The sequence below is a fragment of the Haliotis asinina genome, chromosome 15 (assembly GCF_037392515.1).
Source record: "Haliotis asinina isolate JCU_RB_2024 chromosome 15, JCU_Hal_asi_v2, whole genome shotgun sequence".
In the NCBI taxonomy this organism is placed as follows: Eukaryota; Metazoa; Mollusca; class Gastropoda; order Lepetellida; family Haliotidae; genus Haliotis; species Haliotis asinina.
In genome coordinates this window covers 45,511,341-45,539,127 of record NC_090294.1, presented here as the reverse complement: position 1 = coordinate 45,539,127, position 27,787 = coordinate 45,511,341, and the positions used below count along the sequence as shown (strand labels likewise).

General features: G+C 41.2%; 2 protein-coding genes across 3 annotated transcripts; both read right to left on the bottom strand.

Moving 5' to 3' along the window:
• Positions 1–1,333: 1,333 nt before the first annotated feature.
• Positions 1,334–12,449, bottom strand: LOC137265790 (carbohydrate sulfotransferase 11-like). Of its 2 annotated transcripts, none has more exons than XM_067801247.1 (3): positions 12,227–12,449; positions 3,928–4,061; positions 1,334–2,459 (listed from the first exon to the last, which is right to left on the bottom strand). In XM_067801247.1, exons 1-3 carry the CDS (start codon positions 12,253–12,255, stop codon positions 1,339–1,341), a joined length of 1,284 nt encoding a protein of 427 aa, XP_067657348.1. In that variant the 5' UTR covers positions 12,256–12,449; the 3' UTR covers positions 1,334–1,338. The 2 variants fall into 2 exon arrangements, with proteins under 2 accessions (XP_067657348.1, XP_067657347.1); XM_067801246.1 differs by lacking the exon at positions 12,227–12,449 and adding an exon at positions 11,012–11,100.
• An 11,755-nt stretch (positions 12,450–24,204) lies between these two features.
• LOC137265138 (uncharacterized) lies at positions 24,205–26,701 on the bottom strand. Its single transcript, XM_067800452.1, has 4 exons — positions 26,656–26,701; positions 26,000–26,162; positions 25,255–25,358; positions 24,205–24,329 (listed from the first exon to the last, which is right to left on the bottom strand). The coding sequence occupies exons 1-4, from the start codon at positions 26,699–26,701 to the stop codon at positions 24,205–24,207; spliced, it is 438 nt and encodes a 145-aa protein (XP_067656553.1).
• Between the last annotated feature and the right edge of the window lie 1,086 nt (positions 26,702–27,787).

The window sequence follows — 27,787 nt, the reverse complement described above, 5'->3', positions numbered from 1 at the left end:
TGGTCGCTGATGGAAAGTCACGGACGTTCATCAGACGTTTTTGTCTGCTGCTCACCATGGACGGATCCGGTGTTCAAACCCCCTGAACCCGCCCCTACCCCTGAACCCGCCCCTATCCCTGAATCCGCCCCTACCCCTGAACCCGCCCCTACACCCGAACCCGCCCCTACACCCGAACCCGCCCCTACCCCTGAACCCGCCCCTACCCCTGAACCCGCCCCTACCCCTAGACCGCCCATGCTTATGGGGCATGAGATTTATAAGTTGCCGGAAATGGTCTCGTGAGAAGACCATGTGCGGCTTGTGAGAGAGAGGATGCCATATGCTTCTTTTCTGAGAGCAGACTGTATGTGCACCTTTTCTGAGAGCGGAGGAAATGTGCGTCTTTTGAGAGAGATGAGGCCATGTGCGTCTTTTCAGAGAGAGGGGGCCATATGCTTCTTTTCTGAGAGCAGAGGGTATGTGCGTCTTTTGAGAGAGAGAGAGAGGGGGTGGGGAGGCATGTGTGTCTTCCATAGAGAGGAAAGGATGTGCGTCATGTCAGGGAGTGGATGCCATGTGCGTCTTGTCAGAGAGCGGAGGGCATGTGCGTCTTGTCAGAGAGTGGAAGATATCTTCCGAATTATTTGGAACCGTAGAGATATAAAACGCGTGATATTTCCTCATGACTGTCGAGTTGTTTGCCCTTACAAAATTAAGCTTACTGATGATTTACCCTCACGCTCTGAAACCTTCCCAATTACACACCGTTACCCAAAATTCAAACCTCAAAGCCAATAGAAACAGTATATAGCCTTTTCATACTTTTCATATCACAGACATAAGAAAATGTATCCCATAGGGATAAACCTACTTCACACAGGCTGCACACATGAGTAACAAGGGTGGGTTTGGTATAACACTGCTTTGACCAGTATTTGGTACTGAATGTGGAATAGAGGTCAATGTGGAAGAGAGGTCAATGTGGAAGAGAGGATAATATGGAAGAGAGGTCAATGTGGACGAGAGGAGAATATGGAAGAGAGGTCAATATGGAAGAGAGGTCAATATGGAAGAGAGGAGAATATGGAAGAGAGGTCAATGTGGAAGAGAGGAGAATATGGAAGAGAGGTCAATGTGGAAGAGAGGAGAATATGGACGAGAGGTCATTTTGGAAGAGAGGACAATGTGGAATAGACACAATATGGAAGAGAGGTCATTGTGGAAGAGAGGTCAGTGTGGAAGAAAGGTCAGTGTGGAAGAGAGAACAATGAGGAAGAATTGCACATCTACACTTCCAAATAAATTCAACATGCATTCAGATTTCACCTTGATAAATAAATCTACATGGAAGTTTGATTATGTGTCTCTTTTATTGGGTGGTGCAGTATCATATCCAAAAGTTTCAAAATCGTTTAAAAATATCTCAGTAATTTTTTTGATAAGCGTCAAAGGAACCGTTTTGTAGGCTCCGACTATTGCCTCTTTCCTCTGATGTTTCAGTGCCCTCCTTTCCTCAACTGTAGTTCTACGATATACTTCTAAAACATATCTCTTAAATATATCTCTATCTAAAAATGTGTTTGACAATTTTTTGACAACGCTCTCGGCGGTTTCTTCGATAGGGAGGTAGCCATTCAGCTGAAAAACCTGCCATAATCTTCTGACTATATCTGCCCTTGACGTGCAGTTCCTATAGAACCGACTTTTTGTAATTAAAGCAAAGTTATAATCTATAAGCATGCTAAGTTCTTCCTCGACATGTGCGTCGTGGTCAAAGGCATTCATAATCCACTCCTGTCCAATTCCTTGCAAGATGTACCTGGAGTCGTCACCAAAAGTCTCCTGTTTCCCAATGATGTTTGGCTTGAATTGGCACGGATCACATTTGTATTGAATGGGCTGCCAATGCTCATTCATATTTTCTGGTAAAAGAGACACTACATATTCAAGGAACTCACTGAAACTGACATCACTGCCACACTTCCTTGCTTCAAAAGTTGGGTCATACCGCTGTCTTGTAATATGCAAAGCAAAACTCCTCCAAAAGTCGGGAAGAAAAAATTTATCAAGGTATGCAGACCACAGCCGAGAGTAAGGATCGCGAGCAAACATGAATCTGGTATAGTTACCATAGATCGTCCTCTTGGTATATTCATCCAGAGGTGAAATTTGTGTCTTGTTTTTCTTTCCATAGTGAACGACTGCGCGAGGGATCTCAAAGGGAGTCTTTACAGAAAAGGTTCCGGTGTCATTATGTAAGAAGACGAACACTCGCTTCCAGAAAGTGCTGCCTATCTTAGCTACAGGACAATAGGCTATGTGTAATTTGTCGTGGCGAAATATCTTTGACACAGATCCTTTGTTTGAATGCCGACATTCACTCTTTACATACTGGAGTCTTTCTTTGTAAATTTGATCAACGGACATTTTGACCACTCTTGATTCTTGAAAGTCTTTGGGAAGAGCCGGCTCTTGTCCTGTAAAACAAATAGACAAATAAGCAAACAAAAGGAAATGACCATTTCCCTAAAACTAGTAGACGATATATGAATTTGCTCCCTGGAAAAAACCTTTCGGACGTTTTCGTTTGGTTCCTTTCTAAAAGAGAACTGCAGGTTGGAATTACTAAAATCTTCTGTGTCTTTAGCAAAAATCACAGATCTGTGAAGGTCCGGGTTTTAATTGGACTTCCGTAACCCATTCTTGTCTCAAGTGCCAACTGTTGTGTAGCACGCACAGTACATGTTTGCGCTCCTGTTTAGTTAAAAACTTGGACACACAGGATGACGCCCGTGAAAGTCCTGATCAGAATTGGTCTTGAAAACCCAGGCTCGTTGTAAGATGCGTCTAACGGGATCGGGAGGTTAGGGTTGCTTACCTGGCTGACGCATATCATCGCATCATTGCGTAGATCGATGCTCATGCTGTTGGACACAGGATTTCCTGGTCCAGATTCGGTTTTTTAGAGACCCTGGCCGTATAGCTGGAATACTACTAAGTGATGGGGAAAACTAAACTCACTCACAAACTCACAATCCCATGTTCCTGGGTAAATTGGTGAAGTCGTTCAAATGTCATACAAGCAACAAACACGCATATAAAGTGTGCGTGTTTATTTAATGACAGTTTCTCTGCATTATTTAATCGTATTTCGAAAAACATGCCATAATTTGGCAACTGTTTTATCCAGCAGTCACTTGAAGTATGAAACATACTATACGATTTTAGTGAAATCACCATCAATCTTCATGATAGGTTCAGCTGTATCGGGCTCTGCCGCGGATAGCTAAGACATTTTCGCGTCATTCTTAACACTTGATGATGCTGAAAGTAGGATTCTGACTATATCATAAGCATGCCAATGTAACTGATCATCAAATAGTGAAAATACCAGTTCGCAAAATTCTCAATGCCCAACACAAACAGGTGGAATAGCAAAACATTTGAAGCAATTGTTGATCGAAAAACAATCAGGATACATAAGAAAAAAAGAGAGGAACATTACAAGTTGTTCACTGGCCACGAGGGGACCAGGGGACCAGGGTCATTACCAAAACATCGAAGGTACATCAACCCTTGCGGCCCGAGGGACCAGTGAGCAACGTATTTATCTTACCGGCCATCTCAATAATTTGAAGCACAGGTACAAACCTTTTGTAGGCATCATTAGATTTTCCAGATGACAAGAAGGACAGATTTAGAGTTAGCTCCCTTTCATCGATTTGCAATCGCAAAAGATCGGTAACTTCCGTACATCATACGTGATTTAATGTTCTTAGAGATAAAAAAAGTACTACCACGAAGTACGAAAAGAGTTCGGCATTCCCAGCGAGGAACATTGAGATGTTACTCGCTTGTAAGCGGGGTATTGTAAATAATAGACAAACACTCAGCCAATCAGAAAGCGACATGTATGTGTGCGGTAAGATAATTATTTATACTTACTGGTTTGATGAACTTGGTGAAAGATGGATGTCACGTTGAACCCCGCCACCATGAAGATCAGCAAGACGGTTACAGCATAGTACTTCCTTGTTTCTCTCCGCCATAACCCGAAAACCAAGGACACGATCCGCATGCTGAAACAGTACCCATCTACTAAAACAAATGCCCTTCAAAGACTTCAATGCTTGTTGTGTAGAAGATCTAATGGACAGAGTGGTCATGCTAAGTAACCAGGTATACTGCATGTAATCGTCCCCAACAAATTGAATCCACTGGCATGATGCAATCACCGTCCTGCCTAGTCTTTATTATTTACAGAACGCTGTCATATGGTTGGGTTCGGAGTTAAACAAGTTATTTTGTTTGTTTCCCGTATGGATGCTCAGTCATCGGATCATGGAACAGTATCCTAGTAATCCTGAGACAAACCTTGTTAATACTGTACTCCAGTTTGTATAAATCACGCACCTTGTCGTGAATAAACACCAGAAGATGGAAGGGCCCCATCACTTCCTTCTCTGAATACTTTTACTTTTCAAATGTCAGTGATTACAACCGATCTCTTTATGTTTTGCACACACGAGAACAGGTTTGACTGGGTGCATTTGGATCTATGCGTGGACGACCAAAGCGATACAAACTCCACTATTGATCGCAGGATTCAACGTTTGTATGTTATAGATGTACTTTAGAACTAATCCATATACATATCGCTGACACTTAATAATAAAAATATGATAATAATAAACTTCGGGCCAAATATAAAGCTAGCTTTGAAACTTTTGAAGCTCAGGAAATGTCTCGCTTGTATCCCACGTACACTGTCGTCAGACTCCCAGTTGTTCTCGGTGCCCTTGGTTTGGTTTTGTACCTCCTGATCTCTTTGTGCAGATGAGTGTGTCCAAGTTCTCCACCGGGAGCACATCCCTTCTGACAATCTGGGTAATGCAGAAGGCAGCAGTATGGGGGGTGTACATATTCTCCGGAAATTTCTTAGTGGGTTCGACTCGGCAGCGTTTCCTGGGAGACGTCCCATTCGCTGCCTGGGAGTGTAGAGGGGACAAGGGCCCTCAGTTGATGAGTCTGACTGTTTTAGGATCACTCGAACACAGGTGCTCAATGCGCTAAAACAATATTACCCTGGCTAACCCAAGTGACCTGCCAGGCAGCAGAAGGTTACTAGTCATATACTTAACCTACCGGGTACTCACTCACTGCTGAGAGAAACCAAGTTAAACTCAAATTAGTACCGTTTTCCTTAACAGTAGAAAGATTTGACTGGATCTATTTTCTGGGTTTTCTACAAAGCCATAACTTTCACAATCTAACTGATTTCATGATTAAGTTACTTTCTCCCTTTCTCCCATGGGGTGCAAGTACACAAAGCAGTAGCCACATACAAGTTGAGGGGGTGTCATTACTGATTTTAAAGAAGGTCGATAAATCACTCTAGACAATTAATATTGACAATCTTTGCATAATACAGCTGTTAGTGTTTGTTTATGGGCAGGTATTTGTTTGAAGACGAAAATCGGACGTATGTAGATTTCACATCATGCACCAATCATCTTTCCGGAGAGAGTACTGAAGAAAGATCAATAGTTATAAAGAAGTGCAAGTGGTGATGTACTCTCAAAGCATTCATTATTATCATTTCATCATTGTCTGACACCGATATATCGCCCGTCTTTTAATTTGTAAATCAAACTAAAGAATCCCCACATTTTAAAGAGTATATTACAAAGCTAGAGCGGCGGAAAATAAGAAACTTAACACAACTTTATCGGAGGGATCTGGGCGGTTGATTGAATTGTACATTGACCTTTAGGTCTCGCGAGGCGCTACTCTCGATACTGAGCTGGTTCCCTGCTACCTTTAACGCGCCAGCTTGGATATGTGAGACGGGGCTCAGCTCATTTACGAGACTAAATTTCCGACGTCAGGTGTATATTCAAGAACCATTTCTCGTTGCAAATTGCACGACTATGACTTTACAGGACAGAACCAATGTTTGTCCAGAGGAAGCACTGATGTCTCAACCATTCGCAACTACTCGTGTCATTCCGGCAAGCCGGAGGCCGACTCCTACCCCTCTCGTTCATGAATAGGCCACACTGAAATGAAAACAGTCTAGTACTATTTCCATGGAAAGACAACTCTCGATATCCAAAAATGGCTACACCAGAATTCCCCATATCCCGTGGCTAAAACACCTATACAGTCATTCCCTGCGTGAAGACATTTCAGAGTTGACAGTTGCTGATCCTAAGATCAATGTTTAAATTCTTTTTTGCATAGTTTAGCAAAGTCTCAATGTTCGGCGCCTCCATTTCATGCTTGAAATGCGTCAACAATTTCCTTCCGTTTAATTTATAATACAACTTATTGTAAGTTTACTTTCTCGCTAACTAATATCCGTGGCAAGTTAATTTTATAATCACGGGTATCATTATGAAAACTGATCATCGCAAAGGAACTATTTGACCTCATTTTACATTATACTACGCGCAATATGATTGGTATGCCACCATTCTTGACAATAATGGCGTACCATACAGTAAGGAATCCTCTTGCAGGTCACGGAAAGGGGCTATTCAAACAGCCCAGTCAACACAACACCGTATCTTCAATCGTATTTGATTGATTCCATATCATAGTTCAACAAGCTGGCACATAAAGTGCCATTTGAGTAGGACAATATGTCACAAATCATTGTAACCTACAAATGTTATTTCCATACTGACATCAATATCGGACGTCGTTATCGGATATTACGCCAGTGTGACTTTAACATTAATCACGTCCTGAGGACAAAAAACGGGAGGGCACTACACTCAGACCGTGCTTATAACGCTTCTATTTGAATATACAACCATTATTGAAGAGATTTGTATTTAGTGAAGCTTGGTATTGCTTGTTTATAGGTGTGATATTCCCACATCTCTGGCACTTTGTCAAAACTGATAAATGATTAAAATCGATTTTTTTTTTTTGGGGGGGGGGGGAATTCTGTTTTTCTTTTGTCATTCACAACCACACTTTGAACACTTTCCAAACTTGCTATCGCGACAGCTCATGCACTGTTGTACCCAATATAGTATAATTTAGTGACCTATGGGGGATGACGTAGACACCAGTGGATTTGGGTGACCTTCACCTTATCTCCAAGGTCACCATTACACTTTGACCACTTTTGTTAACGTCATATCTCATTGACTGGTGCACTCTTTGTCTTCAAATTTAGTGACAGCCTACATTGTGATACACCGATTATTTCAATCATTGTGTATGTGACCAAAAAATAAAAAGTTGTAAATATGTTGTAAATACTTCATTCTTCTTTAGCGGCGGGGGACATTGCCATATTAGTTGCAAACAATCCTGAGCATCGATAGACGCAATTTGGACAACATGTGACCACCCGATCTGGTTAGTAGCTTGTTACGACTGTTTGCTGAAGATCACGTCTAACGTGGACCTGGACGGACGTAGCGTTGAATGAAAACAGCGGTGGATAATATTATCAATAGAAAATCGGCGACGACACCGGGTGTTCGGCATTAGGGGCAAACATGGCTTCCAGGGCGATATGTATGATTGTTTACCATAAATACAGCTATCAAACTCGATGTCACATAGGGTATTTTTTCAATATTCATTTTAGCGTCGGTGGTTCCATACATCATTGAAAAATAGAATGCAATATCAATCTGTTTATCTGTCTTAGCGACACTGGGCATCTCTACGGTGAATGTTAGATGCTTTATAACTATATTATTATCATCATTATTATTTAATGCGCTAGAATAGTGTTCCATTACCACATCTTCGCTACCTGTGGAAATCCGGGTTAGAAGTGAGCTTCAGCATCTCATACCAGGAAGAGGCAACTAGCGGGGTCAGGCTCGCTTACTTGGTTGACACATGTCATCGTATGCCAAATGCGTAGGTCGATGTTCATGATGTTGATCACTGGACTGTCTGACCCAGACTCAATTATTTACACACCACCGCCATATAACGGGAAAATGCTGATGAGTGCCCCTTGCGCAGAATGGAATCTGTTTGATCAGAGAGTCGAAGCTGTATATTTATGAATTACATTCAGTTAATGATGCTACCAGGAGTAACAGATGTAATCGAACGCATTATACTCATTTTAATTTGGACAATACTATTAAAATGGGAAAATAGTAATAATGACGGAATATGAGTATGAAAGGTAACTTGAAGCACTGCATATAAAACATAGAGAAACTTGTTTATACACCTAAAGAAAATATCTGAAAAATTCAAGAACATATGAAAATAATATGGACCTTCTACTGTCACTGCACCCGTTTTGCTCACCAGTATCGGCATCCAAAGGACTCATGACAACGTATGAGACGTTGACAGGAAAGGAGGAAAGAAAGTCAAAAGAAAAAGTCAGGGATAAATGTCATGAAAAAACTATGGAAAAAGGTCACAATTCAATAATATTTATCAATGGGTTTTAACATTTTTAGAGAGGGTCTCAAAACGCTATTTAAGTGTTTCTTAACTGAAGCATTTAGTTAGAATATTACATGCCGCATGCTTTTTTTTTTCTTTTTTTTTGGGGGGGGTGGGATGGGGGGTGGTTAAAATGGTATAAAATCACTATGCCAACAGTTTGCTGTAACCTTTTTTGTGTTGTGAGTGTCTGATTATTTACCCAAAAAGAGGACAAGAGATTCGTTTTCTGATTCTGAATGGGTACTGGAGCGAGTACACCATATTTTGTTGACAAAGTGGTCTTTAAAATGTTTTCAGAACACTATGATCATAATTACTTATTATCTGTCATGATTATTTCTTTAATTAGTTATATGGCGACATCAGAATTGGGTTCTAATTCACATTGGGTGGAACTTTCGACGTAACAAAGAATTTTGATTTATTTCTGAATGCTAGTGGAAAATACACATGTATATCAATTTCCATTAGCTGATTGGTTTTATTCCTAGCCAAAATTGTGACACATCATTGTATTGTATGAACCTTCAACGTCTTAATTATTTACAACACGACGTCTTTGGACTACTTCTTGCCCCTTCAAGTAAATAACAGATTATGATTTACATGCAAAAACATATAGTGCGAACAGGAGGTCGTGGATATAGAATTAATTGTGACGTTTTGTCCGCGACCTGTTTTCCTGTGACTCTCTTTTCGATACCCTTGACTGACAGGGTTAAGTTGCAGTTAACGGTTGGAGACACCGTGACCTTCGTGAGTAACGGTAAATCATTACTTGACCTAACACATGATGCTGTTCTTGATATAACCCATTATATCCGTCTATATCAAGTGACTTTATTGATAGATACACAACGTCAACAAATGAAGAAATAAATAAAAAATAAACCAACGCCAAAGCTAATCCTAAATAGTGATAGAATCAGCAGAAGAGTGTGTATATAATAGCAGAACACGAAATAGTCCGATTTTCACTAAATATGATATTCGTTTGCCTTTTTAGTGGGTGAGATTAGTTGTACGCCCCTGTCAGCAATATACCTGCAACAATCACGACGGGGGACACCAGGAATGGGCTTCATGCATAATACCCATGTGGGGATTCGAACCCGGATCTTTAACATGGCAAGCAGACGTTTGAACACCGAGGCTATCACCTTGCTCTTGGGAGAGGAGAGCGCGATGTGTTTCGTGTCATAGACGGTTACCATTTGGTGAAATACCTAAATGTGCTTCACAATTATACCCGCTGACCTATCTAGTGATCAGGGTGGTGGGGTAGCATAGTGGTTAAAATGTTCGCTTGTCACCCTGAAGACCCGCGTTCGATTTCCCGTAGGGTTACAATGTGTGAAGCCTATTTCTAGTGTCCCAGACGTGATGCCGCTGGAATGTTGCTAAAAGCGGCGTAAGACTAATCTCACTCACTCACTCACTCTTTGGTGCAGGCGTACATAGCTGAAAGGTCGATTGTATGGGTAATTAAGGAGAAAGAGTTGGAATTCATAGAAATGTCTTAAAAACATATTTATGATTATGTGATCATGGTAAGTATTGTTTTGATTGTACACGTCTAGATATCGAGTACAGGGCTTATTTCACAAGTGTACTTACTTGCAACTCTATCTTTTTGTCATTGTTTTTAAAAGAAGATTTTTTAAAAATGAACGCTTACTTTTATAAGATTTCATTTTTTCGTAACTTTCGTTTCTTTTGCTGTTCTGTATAGTACCCAAACCCTGTTATTTCCTGTTATTTTACGATTAGCATGCATTACTGACCGTGAGGTCAATATTCAACCAATCTCATGTTCCACGTATGTCGAGAAGGGACAAGCTAGGGTCACCAGAAATGGGCGTCACACATTGTACCCTACACGTGAAGGAAATCGAATCCATGATAAAGAGTGCCCGCTGCCTCACTTGCAGTCAAATCTGTTACACCTGATACCAACAAGTCGTAAAGATAAATCGACATAGTCTCAACAATCACTTTACCATCACAGGTTTAAGCTTCAGTTATGCGCACATATTCGTGTTACATCAATTGATTATAATATGAATAAACGCATAAATGAAAACGCGCAATTTTGGGAGAAACCACTCTAGTCAGGCTAGGAGATGTTGAATGTTACACAACGGTTACGAACTGACCGGCACACAACGTACATATAGCGGTACAATGTCTACCAGACAACGATAAATGACAGTCATCAAAATACATGGGACAACGCATGTCGAGTAATCTGGATATTAATAACAGTTTAATGCATGCAAACATAGCCCTATTTAAACGGTGACTTCATCATAGGAACAACATTTCACCTAATTTCAGTTTTCAATGCAACCGATTCGTTTTTACACAAACGAATCCAAGTATTTGCCTAACCTATTCATCTGCAACAACCTGTCACTGGTTCGAACCCATTAACGCCCAAATTCACACAGCTGGTCAGTTTGCACCACTGACAATGCAAACATTCTAAACACACTTTCAAAGTCTACAAATTCAAAATCAAAAGCGTATCTACTAAATTTTTGGAAACGAACACGAATACAATTGTACACAAAATTATGTTGTCTACCTTGTCCACCAGCGAGATTGATTCCGCGCAGAACTCACTGTGCAGCAGATGTGAGCCTCAGACATCAGCAACCCTCCACTGAATGTATGGTGTATGGATTATCAATACTGTCCGTGTGTGTGCATGAAGTACTCTGGTATTGTGTTCGCGATTGTACACGTGAATACAACTGCATGTACTGAGTCAATAGAAGTTTTGACTGGGCTCATCACTTGTGTTCGCGATTGTACACGTGAATACAACTGCATGTACTGAGTCAGTAGCAGTTTTGACTGGGCTCATCACTTGCGTGGTTACTTGGCCTATCAATAGGAGTTTTGACTGCTATCATCACTTGCGAGGTTACTTGGGATGATCAATAGGAGTTTTGACTGATTTCGTCCCTTGCGAGGCTGGTCAGTGGGAGTTTTGACTGCTATCGTCACTTGCGTGGTTACTTGGCCTATCAATATGAGTTTTGACTGATTTCGTCACTTGCGTGGTTACTTGGGCTGATCAACAGAAGTTTTGACTGGGCTCGTCTCTTGCACGGTTACTATTATTAACAATATAAAGCGTCAATCAATGTTCAACCATTTTCTCGTGTTTACACCAAGTAATAAGAAACCATGATATGTCACAGCCGTATCATTGATCCATCACGTCTATCTCCAGCCACGTGGGACAGAAACAGAGCCAGTTGTTGGCAGCTGTACAGTGACATGAGGCACAATGGAATACAACCATCGTGTCAAGTCTCGTTGCTACTTACGACAATTATAGGGGATTACGACCCGTAATCCACAGTGCTTAGCCGTAATAAAACACATATCGGCCTCTGTAAGCGGTAGTGGACATTATGAAACAGTATTATTTCAACTTATGTTCCGATTAATAGTTTCATCCGTAGCCATGCTGTATGAAAGGGTATTGTTTCACGTGGCCTTTTTTAGCTTCCAAACAACCCCTCCCACCGTGTTATGTCCATATAGCAATACTAATGGATTTTTAGGGAAACGGGGTTTATGGGATGATCCTTTCCGAAAACACTCAGGATAAAAAGAACGCTGAATTGCTTTTGACTGTGAAAACAGGAAGTCAAAATACCACCCATCCTGTAAAAAGTGGCTTGGAGGCGTCAGAGAAGCAGCATAGAGTTTGAGATTCCAACAATTAGACACAATATCCCTTTTAGTGAGTAAAGATGATAATATTGTGGAATGTAATTTAACTCACCTTACGTGCTTCAAGGAACTATATTCCATTTAGTGAATCCAAAATACTGGGGGCGAATGTCACGTTGCTGAAATACTGGACACGCGTATCATAGTGGACATCAGGCTGGACAATTTAGTCTAGGATTTTACATCACTCCAGAAAGGTCAAGGGCGCCTAATGGCGACCTCTGGTGGTGTTTCAGCGGCGGTATGTATATTCGTCCGAAACGATTTATTGACTTCTGGAATCGGTCACAGTCTAGGCATGAGGTAACATCTGGACGCCTTGACAGCTTGTAGCTGTTAAATACCTAGCAGGTACTGGGCGTGCTCATTAGTGCCCTTACAGAAGTCGCTTGACGTAGCAGCGGTTAATTCTCTTGAAGCTGTGGATTATGGTCACGGATTAGCGAAAGACAAATCCCAGTATGACGTGTCTAAACCGTAAGAAGACACGTTGACAACTGTTCCACGTGATTTGAAATAATGATCATTATTCCTTTCATCCATGGACCCGTGAATGTTCGGGTACAACAGGCCTTCGGAGACCCACGTTTGCCATAAATGGCGACTATGCTTTTGTCGTGAGAGGTAGCTAACGGGATCTGGGTGGTCAAGCTCGCTGACTTAGTTGACACATGTCATCAGTTACGCTCATGCTGTTGATCACTGGATTGTCCGGTCCAGACTCGATTATTTACAGACCGCCACCATATAGCTGGAATATTGCTGAGTGCGGCGTAAAACTCAACTCACTCATTGTTATCTATGTCTGGGGGTAATGTTGTACTCAGTGTTTGATAGGTCGTCTCTGTACTCTGTACAAGTTAATACAAAAATACAGGATATGTGACAAATGGATACTCTGAACAATGCAGACGTTTTTTGGTAACTTGCATTTTACTATGATTAGAACCTTTCACATATAGTCTTTGAATGTCATTTAGAAGTGAAAATACATAAGAATGAAGATTTTTATGGATATCAACTTCTTTATGAGAGAACACAACGTTTCGGAGTTAATGCTTACTCCTTCATCAGGTGATTGAGAAAGGGATACAGAGGTGTATTTATATGTACAGGTAAAACAATAACAAAGTAACAAGTGGAATGAGTTAACGAAAGCTAGTATAAACAAGCACTGATAGGAAGCCGATAGTTAAGATAACAATGATGGAAGCCAATGGTAATGCATTACAGTTGATTGGATATGTTTACACCTGCCCTTCCTTGATGTATCCCTCCACACCACAGACGATGGACTTAGAACCTCAGTTTACCGCAAGCCGACGCACACCGACCAGTACATCCACTACAACTCCTGCCACCACCCTCAGATCAAGCAAGCTATCATCGCCACCCTTACCAGACGTGCCAAAGCCCTCTGCCACCCCGATGCCCTAAACAATGAACTGGACCACCTCAGAAAGACATTCACCACACTAAACGGTTACCCTCCCCAGCTCGTCACAGCCACCATCAACAAGACCCTTAAGGACCGAGAACCCCGCCCCAAACCTTCTCCATCACCCATCAGAGTAACTATACCCTACCTTGGCCCCATCAGTCACCAAATATCACGCCTCATCAAGACCAAAGCCAGCATCGATGTCACCTTCTCCAGTGGCAAGACCATCAAGACCTACCTAAAAGCCAACGGTAAAGGACCCAGCTGTGAACACCCTAACCCGAGAGGATGCATCTACCAGATCCCTTGCAACTGTAGCGACCTATACATTGGAGAAACGCTGAGACCAAGCAACACCAGAGTGAAGGAACATCAGACCTCAGTCAGGAAACTCGACCAGAAATCGGCCATCTCTGAACACATTCTCAAGAACCCTGAACACTCAATTCGATGGGAGGACACTAGGATACTATCTACCAACAACAACAACTGGCGCCAAAGGAAACTGCAAGAGGCCATCGAGATCCGGAGACAGAAACCAGCCATCAACCGCGACCAAGGAGTGTACCTACCAAGTGCCTGGGACTTATTGATAAATTAATCTCATCTACCTGTGTACATTCTATCTATGTAATTCATGTATAGCCTATCTACCCGAGTACATACTTGTGTTTGTACATCACCAACCCTCATGTAAACATGCTCACCCCCTATCGTGTGTTATGTACATCATCCTATCATGCGTAATGTATCACCATTGGCTTCCATCCTTATCCCCAATCATGTTATGTAAACATATCCAATCAACTGTAATGCATTACCATTGGCTTCCATCATTGTTATCTTAACTATCGGCTTCCTATCAGTGCTTGTTTATACTAGCTTTCGTTAACTCATTCCACTTGTTACTTTGTTATTGTTTTACCTGTACATATAAATACACCTCTGTATCCCTTTCTCAATCACCTGATGAAGGAGTAAGCATTAACTCCGAAACGTTGTGTTCTCTCATAAAGAAGTTGATATCCATAAAAATCTTCATTCTTTCACATATACTATCAGAAAAAAACACATAGGCGAGAAATTTGTTGCGAAAATGTTGTCCACAAATAGACTTTAGTGCATGAAATTTTCCATCAGTTTCGAAGAGGGTGATGTCTATACAACCAAGTGGTTGACTGTCATTTATCGTTGTCTATTTTTAGACAACGGAGATGCTGAGCACGACGAGGACGACGTAGCACGTCCCCAACGTCGGGTTTCCTGGCTCTCATACCAATCTCTTTCAACCTGTTCTGTACAGTTTGACCGGATATTCTCTGAAGTCCAGGCACCCTGGCTGCTGTGCTCGCACCCGTGGCAGTACGATCACGCAACTGTAGTACCTGGATGTACCGATCTTGGGCTGCAGTGGTAACTCGGGGTCTGCCTGTAACTCGAGGTCTGTAGTTGTAACTCAACTCGACACTCATGTGTTATGACTGTTTGGTTGCAACGAGCTGCAAGCCATGATATCTTGCTCGACTAACATACAGACGCCTAGCAACAGAAGACTGGTAATCTCTAGTATGCATTGTCAATGGAGATATGTTCCGTGTCAAGACGTGACGTAGTGATTTGACCTTGGAACTCCTTCAAAATGAATGCCAATTTCTGAAAGTAATCTGGACTTTTATCACCAAACAATGAATGCTCTTTGCTGCGCAATTTCAACTGGAAGGTGGTTGCATTTGCCTTGTCGCAGTGCTTTTCTAATCCTTGTAAGAAATATCATCAAAATCAACATTTTCAGGTAAAATCGATTTTTTACGTGTGCAGTTATGTACAATCATGATATCAACACTTTTAATACATATTTTGACGATTGCTTGAACATAGTGGGTAATTAATAGATTTTAACAAAATACAAATCGCCCATGCGTTTCTTTTTGGCACAATCACAAGTGTATACATGTGTATACATGTGTATACATATATTTCTGTTTGAAATCCCTGATCTAGGTTATGCCACACGAATCCAAATCCAAAACCACATTCGCATTTATGAAAACCAAAAGGGAGCGTGGTGGGCGAGCCTAAGGCACAAGGTTAGTGGTCAAGCGAACTTCAGGTGCCGAGATCTGTGTCCCAGTAATTTTATGAAGTGAGTTCAGGGTGGATCTTTGTAAAATTTGACTGGCAAATTGGAAATCATCTCTGCTCTGAGCACATATTTTCAGTTCAATTTTCCGACCACTATTTAACTAATGACATCATATTTATCAACTTACAATAGTTCCACAATGCACAATCATACAGGCCGCCATGTTAAAGAAGTACACGGTACGACTGAATTGTCACCATTCCATAAATAAGCGACGGAAAATTAAACAGAAATTATTTGGTTGTAGGTAAGATGATTCCCCACAAATGTGCAAAATTTGACTTGGGTCTTACAAAAATAAAATTCATGATCATTATCTATGCTACACTAAATTAACCTGTAAGTTTATGGAAATTACGTCAAGTGTCAGAATATTTTGTATGGGTGTGTACTTGACACATATTTACCGACATCCACAATATACTTACAACAAATTAGGTGAAATGTAGCCGACACAGATCTATTACGCCAGCCACAAATATCGACGCCATAGTATTGCCACACGTATCCTTGTTATCAGATAGAACTGCGTTATTGTTATTAATAATAATTATCGATTGTCGAAATCACGTTATAATTCATCAGCTTTGTCAGTGCAATTATTTCGATGTTGGAAAATCCGGTTGTCAAATAGAATATTTATATAGCAAACATTGTTTTAAAAGAATACATGAAAACAATTTGTTCATTGATCTTGTGTTGTGACAGATGGCACCGGAATTGCTCGGAATCGACGACATCTGTTTCCTGACGATTTACTATCATGAATATATGTAGCGTTCGTTAATCCGTTAACTGTAGATTCATAGCTGTGTGGATCTTTAAATCGTAATGGTGATCCTTTTATACTTTAAGCTATCTTATCCTCACTAATCTGCTAGGTGCACTGATTCTCCTGAATCACTAGTTTGCAGGACTCTGTCCCTTGCGTAGTGATTTTAGCCGTGGAGTTATCACACTTCCGGGGGTGACTGATTCAGCAGACTTTCTTCTACGATGTTCGCGTTGTTTATAAACCACGTCATATATGTGGGTGTTTATAAATAGAAATGTGCAGTAAGTTGTCATTCTTCCAGACTGTTTCGGTGCGGCTCTGTCTTTGTATGCTGAAAGTTGTCGCAGCGCACATTGAGTCGGGAACCAAGCGAGAAATTGGCCGTCGCTTACATCATTTCAAAAGGAGAGTTATCACCGCATTTCTCTGCGTTCATCCTACATTATTCTGCAATTTATTCCTTTGACCCTCTTCGCCAACAACCACTAGATTGTCTGGTTTAGACTCGATTACATGTATTTACAAACAGCGGCCATATGGCTGGAAAATTGCTGCGTGCGGAGTAACACTACACTCACTCACTTCACCAATTTCAACCAGCAAGAGAAGGGAAAGAAAAGAAAAATTCACAGTATTTTTAAAAAAAATTTCCACTAATTTAGATTCTATTAAGATTTCGACCACTTGGTAATAGTCATAAAATCTATATGTGATCAAGTCAGCGAGTCTGACCACCCGATCCCGTTAGTAGCCTCTTACGACAAGAATAGTCGCCCTTTATGGCAAGCATGAGTTGCTGAAGGCCTATTCTACCCCGGACTTCCACGGGTCAAACAGAAATTCAGACAGTCGGGAGGTGATCAAAGAGATCTAAATACTAGGATGAAGCACGCACCTGCACCGTGCCTGTAACGGTGTCGATAGCCTGTTTTCTTCGCCACTCAACGGCTGAACACGCCGATAGAGACTTAAGTCAGATAATATATCATTCGATAAAGTCCATCCCTTCATTAAAATGAACATCTGCCGCAACAGAAGTCGAGGCTAAGTGATAATGTTAAACCAGCTGAAAATATCATTAACGCGCAACAGAAGAACAATATTTGTGAAATGTAATATATTGTGAGATGGTATTATTGTGTTTGCAAACAAACAATTTCGTCTCCCCAGTTCTAAACAGTAATCCGTACATTAGGTAGATGTATGCATGCCGTATACATCGTCATTGACATTTTTGCCTTCACAGACGTTTCTTTGTTGTGTAACGACGACCTGGCAGTCTGTAATTAATCAAGTCTGGGTCAGACAATCCAGTGACTAATATCATGAGCATTGCTCTACGCAAATTCAATAAGATGACATGTATCAGAGAGGTCACCGACCCCGACCATCCGATTCTTCTCACTCGGATATTCACCGGTTCCACAGACGTAAAGTGATTGAAATCAACTCTTAGCTACGAAACCATTTTAGTCATGGATGCATTGATGGTCATGTGTCTCTAACGCGGAAACAAGGGAAGGTAATGAGTATTTCCCCTGCCCTTTGAACTTTCAACTTTGTATAACCACCCAGCGGTAGTACAAGAGTACAAGAGCACAAATGGACAAGGCGCCACGTGTCTCCTAAGGCACGACATGCCGCCGCTGTCAGTCAAATACTGCCGACTAACAAAGCACCTTCTGCTGTTTACAGAGGCTTAAGGATAACAATATCAATTTTTGTTCTGGTTTGGCGTATATGAGTTCAGTTTTGATGATTTGTTCACCGTTTGTATGGTAGGTCTGAATATGTCGCCAGTTTGTTGATTGTTCATGCTCGTCGTGAAACATACAGTGTTCCCAGAAATTATTGAGAAAATCTTTGTTTTTTTTCTAATGATGAACAAGGGCTTTCACTATGCACTAAGCATACTAAATAAGGGAGACAACTCTTGAAGGCTTAGAAGGCAGCTCATTACGTCAAGAGTTATCTCCCTTGTCTGAGCAGACGGCTTCCTGTGTTGACATGGCAGAATTTACAGCAAGAGAGAAAAGAAAGCTCATTCTAGATGATTTTGAAAGGGGTGAGGCTGATGGTAAAGTGTTAGCTTGTAGACATGGTATTCCTCTGTCTACAGTATACAGAACTTTGAAGAATATTCAAACAGGAACCGGGATAGAGCACAAAGCAGGGGCAGGTCGGCCTAGGAAATTCAGTCTTGTGGATCGCCGAAGACTTGGGCAGATTGTGAGTAGGGGCAAATTGAAAAGTGTTGAGAACATCAGAAATGAAATGATTAGCAGAGGAAGTCCTCAGGTATGCAATGAAACAGTTAGGCAGGAATTACAGAGACTTAATTGGGTAAAAAACGTGGAATTCCCTCGCCGTTGATGAAAGATGCACAAAAGGAAAAACGTTTAAACTGGTGTCGGGCTCATGAAAATCAAGATTGGGATAATGTTTTCTTTTCGGATGAAAGTTCTGTTTGGCTTTTCCCTAATTGTGTGAAAATTTGGACCAAAGGTACTGTCAAACCTATCTACCGGCGACCAAAACATAGCCCTAAGTTTCACATGTGGGGTGTCATATCGGCTCGCGGAGTGACGCCATTGTGTGTTTTCACGGGAAACTTGACAAAAGAAAGATACGTTGACATTCTAAATGGTCACCTTCTTCCGACAGCACAAACATTATATGGAGATGATTGGATTTTCCGGCATGATAATGATCCAAAACACACTGCGCGCTACACAAAACAGTGGTTGTCGGGCGAAAATGTTCAAGTTTTAGACTGGCCCAGTTACAGCCCAGACCTAAACCCAATTGAGAATGTGTGGGGAGTCATGAAGGACAGAATAAACCAAAAGGGACTGAGAAATATTGAAGATATGAAGGCCGAGGTGGTCCAATATTGGGATACCCTGTCACACGATTACCTACAAACTTTGATGGGTAGTGTGCCTAGGCGTATTCAGGCATGCACTGCTGAGCGAGGAGGTCTAACAAAGTACTAAAACAAGACTGAGACTGTAAAAGGATGATGTTTTAACATGTTTATGTAAGTAAAACGCCAGAAGTTAATAAAAGTAATGAGTTGCATGACGCAACATGATTCTCAATAATTTCTGGGAATACTATACCTCCTCTGCTTGTAAGTAATCGAATCCGGACCAGATGATGACTCGGGGGAGACTGAATTGAGATATCGATCTGTACTTTATCAGAGGCTGTAATGTCAATGAATAAACGCGACAAAATCGTCACTAAATCTTCACTGTACGATTCCGATCGCATCCTAGACTTGTGTTTATGAAACACATTTAAAGAGCGAGTGAGTTAGGTTTCACCCAGCGCTCAGCAACATTCTAGCGATATGGCGGCGGTCTGAAAATAATCGAGTCTGGACCACCCAATCCAGTGATCAACAGCATGATCACCGATCTGCGCAACAGGGAACCGATGCCATGTGTCAACAATGTTAAAGAGCTTGACCATCCGATCCCTTTAGTTGCCTCTTACGTCAAGCATGGGTAACTGAAGGCCAATGTTCTAACCCAGACCTTGACTTTAAGAGATATATCTGACACTGTAGGGTAGGGTAGGGTAGTGGTTAAAGTGTTCACTCACCGAAGACCCGGGTTCGATTCTCCAAATGTGTATAATGTATGAAGCCCATATCTGGTGTAACCGGCCATGAAAGTATTAGAATATTACGGAAAGCGGTTTCAAAACATCGCTGGAATGTTGCTGAGCGCTGGGTGAAACCTAACTCATTTCTTTTAATGTCACATGTTTAAACATGTGAAATGTTCATCGAAAAAGCACGCTCGACTGCACCTCAAAAGATTTAAACATGTGACATTAAAAGAAAGCCGATGCTGCAATACGTCTCAACACAAGGAGAATAGTGGCAATTTTATACCCAAAGTCCGTCATGTTAATCTTGCGGATGTTTTGTCATCATACTCAGATTCGTGAAAATCTGGGTTAGAATCGGTCTTCAGCGACCTATGCCTGTTATGAAAGGCGCCTAACTGTATCGGGTGATCAGGCATGGTTGCTTCGTTGATACGTGTCATCGTATCCCATCGTAAATCGATGTTCATGATGCTGATCACTGGGTTGTCTGGTCCAGATCGAATGTTTGACAGACCGCCGTCATAAAGCTGGAATATTGCTGAGTGCGGCGTAAAACTCAACTCACTCACCCAAACCAGGTTTACTATCTGTAGGATGAACACAAACACGTCTCCGCGCACACTAAGTTGCCTTACATGAGTCTGGGGGCGTACATGCTTTACTCTCGCCAATATTTGTAAAAGCAATTGTTGATGAATTATCTAACACATTTTGAAAACGCACGGATTCTAGATTATGTCTGAACACATTTGCCTTAACATCATCCTGCTAAAACATGTAAGCAACCGCTTTGAGTTCCTTAGTTCCAAGACACCCGGTGTTATGAAGCGTACGTAAATCCACATTGAGCGGGAGATGCGATACTTTTAGGGGGAAGATACATACAAAGTTTTACAAACGCGCCACCATTTCTCTTTCTCACCATCCCGAGACAATGCATTGGATGCAACTGTACAACACAGCAGCCCAATAAGCGTTCATGGAGAGGCTTTTTTTGACGGTTTTCTAGGTCAATAAAAAAGGTAGATAAATCACTGTAGACCTTTAATTTTGACAATAACCCTGCGTCACACAGATGTTAGCGTTGTTTCTCGCCGTTTGTTGTTGCTGCTGTCGTTGTTATTGTTGTTGTTATTGTTTGAAATGAAAATCGTACACATGCAAATTTCACGTCATACGCCAACCATCTTTCAAGAGCGTTTATAGTCTGTTTCACAGTCCCTAACCCTCATTGTTTTCCCTACTGCCAAGTTCTCTCTGCTATACTACACCCCTAAACAAAGCAAGTCTATATTCGGATCTCCCTGGGGCTCCTTTTCAATTTATATGGGTTTGTTTGCGACTATCAAAATTACATATATAGAGAGACTAAGCATTAGTCAAGGGTAATTACTGTACAAACAAATATGGTCCGAATGAGGTGCAAATGGTGATGCACTCTCAAAACATTCAGTATTATGGTATCAACGTTGGTTAACTCTGATATATCTCCCAGTTTTGTCAATCGTAAATCAGCAAGTTCTCATGCATTTTGAAGAGTATACACCATATTCTTACCTCTGTTTTCCTTCGAGATCTGAGAACATAATCCACCCGTGCTTTCCACCTGTTAGAAAGAGGCTAGCAACAAACCCTAACTTCTGCTATGATAGCTCTGCTGTCACCAAACAGTCAATCAACTGACTAATTAACGGTTCATCCTGATGTGTCACATGTTGTTGAGAATTAGGCGTGCAGTCACGCACAGACGCTGATCGAACAATGGAGGTGGCAAGACATGTCAAAGTTGAAACCCTTTGTTATCTAACAGACGTTTTGTTCATTCTGGCTGACCTCAGCTAATGTATGCATTTACCGCTGTCAATCAAGGCTCTTTATTTCTGTAATGATTCCCCTGGGCTAATATACAGACAAGTGCGAAACAGACAAAGGATAGTTATATAATATACTATTTAGTCATTTTCAAACACTGAGGTCTATTATAAATAGAATATTTTTATTTTCACGTGGGCACCGTCTTGTTTTATTAGACAAGCGTTTAGAAACATTTTTCCAGAGTTGGTCTGATTTCTTCATTGCATTCTGCCCGGAATTGGATGCTGGACCATGAACCAATTTGAAGTTAGACTGTGATTCATCGGTATCATTTTGACCAAAACAAACGATTTTACTATGTAAATGTTCACAAATGTTCAGTCTAATTTCCTAAGTTGAGCATAAAAAAGTAATGCAATTCATTTCCTGTGCCAATTTTACATAATAAACATACTCTCAGCGGTGACCTTATTTCGAAACATTTCCTTAGATTAAAATGTAATAACCCTGCTGTAAATTGGACATGTGTAGTTTGGACTATATCTGTATCCGGCAGTATTAAAGGACCGATTCCAAGTTTTAAATTAAAAAAAAAACTCAGCATCTATACATATACATACATACATACGTACGTACGTGCGTCCGTCCGTCCGTGCGTGCATGCATGCATGCATACATACATACATACATACATACATACATACATACATACATACATACATACATACATACATACATACATACATACATACATACATGATTTTTTTTTAGAATGTCCATTTGTTAAGAAATTTTGATCATTACGTGAAAAAGCAAATGTCTCGAAAAGTCTCGAAGTGAGTGAGGGCGTTTGGGTAGCATAATGGATAAAGTGTTCGCTCGGTAAAGGTCCGGGTCATCATCCCCACATGGGTACAATATGTGAAGCCCATTTCTGGTGTCGTCCGTTGTGATGTTGGTGTAACATTGCTAAACATGGCTTAAAACCATGCTCACCAACTCGAAGTAAGTAATGGAGGTATGCGTTTGCAAAACCAGACCCGTGAAGGTTCCGGGGTAGAATAGGCCTTCAGCAACCCATGCTTGCCATAAAAGGCGACTCTGCTTGTCGTAAGAGGCGACTAACGGGATCGGGTGGTCAGGCTCGCTGGCATGGTTGACACACGTCATCGGTTCCCAATTGCGCAGATCGATGCTCATGTTGTTGGTCACTATATTGTCTGGTCCAGACTCGATTATTCACAGACCGCCGCCATATAGCTGGAATATTGCTGAGTGAGGCGTAAAACTAAACTCACTCACTCACTCAAAACCAGGAACTGAGCTATTGTCATGTAATACTGATTTTATGCCATACCCGTTAATGTGAAAATACAGTCTTTCGGATATTGTATTTTTGACAAAATCATAAACGGGATACCCGCAAGTGCAGACTAAATGCATCAGCCTTTAAGTCTTTGAAGCCAAGGTTGAGCCAACAGATGTGTCAGAATATAGATCAAAGACTACTGACCAACATCTCAGAAGGAAAAACATACGATGTGCATTCTTCCAACGGTCGGTGAGCACAGTTTACTCTGTTTGGTTGATTTTTCCACAGGTTAACATATCAAAGAAACGGGATGCAGTGAGTGAGTCAGGATGGTTTTATGCCACTTTTTGCACTATCTAAGCCATCACGCACGGGTAGTCATCAATGTGCTTCACGCCTTGCACCCATGGGAGGAGTCGAACCTGGGTCTTCGGCGTGACGAGCGAACACCGTAACCGCTAGGCTACCCTACTGCCCTAAACGGGTTGTCACATTGATGACAAGTTCAATCTTTTTAATAGTTATTATCAGAGAATTAAAATGGAATTGCTGAGACATCCTGGTGAAACACAATTTTGGGGTAATTGGAGTGTATGTCTTCCTTCTAGAGATAAATGTGTAATATTTACCAATGACTTGTACCACGAACAGTTTTCAAAGTGTCAATATGCAAACCTGAAAGATATCGGAACATTTATTCTGTCAAAAAAGCGTCCTTCAGTCTGTCATCCGACTTCCACCGACCATGTTTCTGATGAATAACAAGAAACACTGAGCGTAGATAATAATATTGCTTTAATATTTGTAGACAAAATGTCATCACTAGACGTTTTTGGTTTTTTTTCTAACGAATATATCACACCATTTATTGTACAGCATACGTTACTATGTCATCAGTGAAATCTACTTCCGGTCCACGCCCCCTATGTCACCTTCCGCAGGTATCTAGGGGAGCCATGGTCGGGTTGCTGGCAGATGGAACTGATGAGTGGGGAGATTCCTGGGAAAAACGCCCTAGCCTTATCCGGGGAGTTCGCGCTGACGTGTCCTGCAAGGGAGAACAAATGAGTAAGGGAGTGAGGAAGCGTGCGAGTGGAGTTTCACCCTATTGGTGGAAATATTTCGATCAACCAATGACCCTGCAGCAGAAGCAATTTTTTAAGTTTTCATACTACTCTCATGTGTTGGTTCGTTTGTTGTTTAACGCCACACTCAGTAGTATTCCAATTATACGGCGGTGATCCTATTACTCGTTTCTTACGATAAACATGTGCTGCTAAAGTCCAGTTCTAACCCGGTTCTTATGTTGTTTTGGAAATAGAATCAAAATAATTGATTTAGGTTATCCATCCTATAGTGTAGCTAGATGCACCATTTGTTGGATAGCAAATGTCAGTCATATGTGACACATATCAACTGTGTGTGAGATGTCAGTTATGTGTGAGACATGTCAGTTATGTGTGACACATGTCGGTTATATGTCACACATGGTAGTTATATGTGACACATATCAACTGTGTGTGAGACATGTCAGTTATGTGTGACATTTCAATTGTGTGTGGCACGTCAGTTGTGCGTGACACATGTCAATACTGCGTGACACATGTCAGTAGTGTGTTACACATGTAAGGTGTGCGTCACACATGTCAGTTATATGTGACATGGCAATCGTGTGTGGCACATGTAAGTTGTACGTGACACATGTCAGTAGTGTGTTATACATATCAGCAGTGCGTGACACATGTCAATAGTGTGTAACACATGTCAATAGTGTGTGACACGTCTAAGTATTGTGTTACACATGTGAGTTGTGTGTGACGCATATCAATTGTGTGTGACACTTGTCAGCTATGTGTGACACATGTCACATCTGGCTACTTTCATAAAGGTTCTCTGTATTCAAATAGCATTTATGAGATACTCACTAATAAAGTTTCCAACGATGTTTTCATTACATTGCGTGTGTTACTTACTCGCAAGTTCATAGAATCTACACACATCCGAGGTCTCTGCTACTAGCTCCCAGCAGATGAAGATGTACACCTCCTGTCCGAACAGTGTTTTCATGTGACTGGACCTAAAAGGAAAATGTAGTTTAAGTTACTTCATGTAGTGAGACTCATTTCTGAGCCCATTTCTGGTTCCCCAACAACTAAGATCTGGAAGCAAACATTTGCAAATGTGGCGACCACAACATTTCCGAGCTCCGTGCTGGGATTCGAACGATGGACCTCCTGATCCAAAGTCGGACGCCTTGTCTACATGACCAAAGAGGTTAACTCCGTCTGGAAGCTGACAAGGTAAGTATGTCATCTGCGGGATGACTCCACGCCCTGCCACAAAAACACTTTTGAAAAATGACTGTGTCTCAGGAATTAGGGGTTGCACGCCCCTCTGTAGTCATAACAATATCTAACTAAAGACAAATAGGCTATTATTTATATTACTGTATCCACTGAAAGACAAAAGAAAGGTTGCTAGGGATTGTAAAGATGTCAAATGGGTTCTTGTTGATCTCTCCTTAAACTACCCATAGCTGTTGTGTTCAGAAAACAACTGAACGATTGATGTATATTCCGGTGTATATTTTGATAAAATAGATTCAAAATACTCCATTGATACTTAAATTTCATTTCCAATACCTTTGCCTTTCAGTATATTACTGTCAGTTAACTAAATGATAACTAACTGCGAATCAAAGAAAAGGATGTCACCTACTTCATTGCAAAGTTTGTTCCATTGGTTAAGTAGCAGGTGAAATCCAGATGTTTGTAAATATCAACAGAGAAGCCGTTCAAGTGGGTCGAGTTGACAGTGATTGCGTCATTTCCGGTCTTCCACGTTCCTTGAAGGTCGACAGGAAATGTACAGGCGGCGTGCGCTTCAAGAGAACGAAACTAAGACTAGCACAAAATCTACAAGTTACTCGGGCTATTCGGAATATGAATCGGTCTTTTAATGTTCTCATCTAAGACGTTAGGACATATTAATTAGGAGATAAACCTGTGGTGTTGCATAGCAAGTTATCTGTATATTCAATCACTCGAAATTGAATATGCAAATGGATGATCACCGGGATGTTTCAAATGTGATTTTTAGCTGCACTGAACCAAACAGACACAGTTGCACGTATTTCAAGCATATGATAACAAAGTTTTAATCTTTACTTACAATCAAAAGTTTAGACTATCTAATATAGATGTAGCCACTTTCTACCGCCAACTGACTGATTTTCAGTTTTGTGAGATAAAAACTTTAGTCAAGCACCTTAACATTCCAGCTGTTTGATCCCAGCGATCTTGGCCCTGCAGCTATCTTGACACTAACACGCCCAAAAGCCATATGACTGACGTAACGCTTAGATGGCTTATTACCTGTTGCTATGGTGATCACAATCAGGTACAGCTGTATCATCCCCATCTTCGATAGATTCACGATCGGTACTCTGTCACTGTGGAACAATGTATGTATTAAAGGTCACATGCAACGTAAAACACAACTTTGCAGATTCTGGTACCTTTCGGTATGCACTTACCGAAACAAATCATAAAAAATGCCAATTCAACCTATAAAGTTGAAAAAAACGCGATGAAAAAAAAGCCCGCGAAATTGGAGTTCAAACGTTTCACTGAATTCCCCCCCAGCGCTGGGAGGAAAACTGGTTTCAACAGCTGTGCTGCGCTGCGTCCATAACGCATGCGCAGTGAAAAGGTTCGAGGAGCTTGAAACAGTATGCATGCCCAGCGTCTGAGGGCAGTGATACCGCTAGAATAGTGCCAAAAGCAGTCTCTGTCACAGAGTAAGCTCAGTGTCTGGTTTATTCACACCTATATGTTTGTCTGCCTGTCTGCTAAAGACAACATGCAATACACAGCTTCAGTCATTTACCATGTGCAATTTGACCTTAACACCTATCAGACTATACGACATAAAGAAAATAAGTTGATTTGTGACTCGTGCACACGAGTCCCGTGTCTGCCACATTATGTAATTAGGCACGTGTGATACACATGACATGTTTTATGTCTGTGGGTTGCAAACAAACTACATTCATTTTTTTTCGGATGACTGGATCTGACGGAAACTTGTGCAAACTCTTGTCAGTTTCAAGTCCTGCTTTGTACTTGGACGAATGACAGATTCCAGCGACGCAGTAGTTTACCATCTCTACTGACATGACTTTTGATTGGTTCGAGCTCAAATTCAGAGAACAATTATTTTCCAAACCCAACATCTCTATATACATTCTTCATGGATAACGGCTTCTTTTCGTGTATATTATTTTGTTTGACGACAGTATATGAACCCATACTGAAACAACGCATCAAGTACACAAAAAGAAGTTGTTATCCTAAAGAATCTTACTTTCTTGTGACTGGCTATACTTCTAAAATGTCCATCAAACAGATCATCTTTCTGCACACACAATGAACCCTCAGCATATCAGCAAACGAAACAGCCAATCGGAAGCCGTCGTTACACTTGAGTGCATATCCACCCGCTATG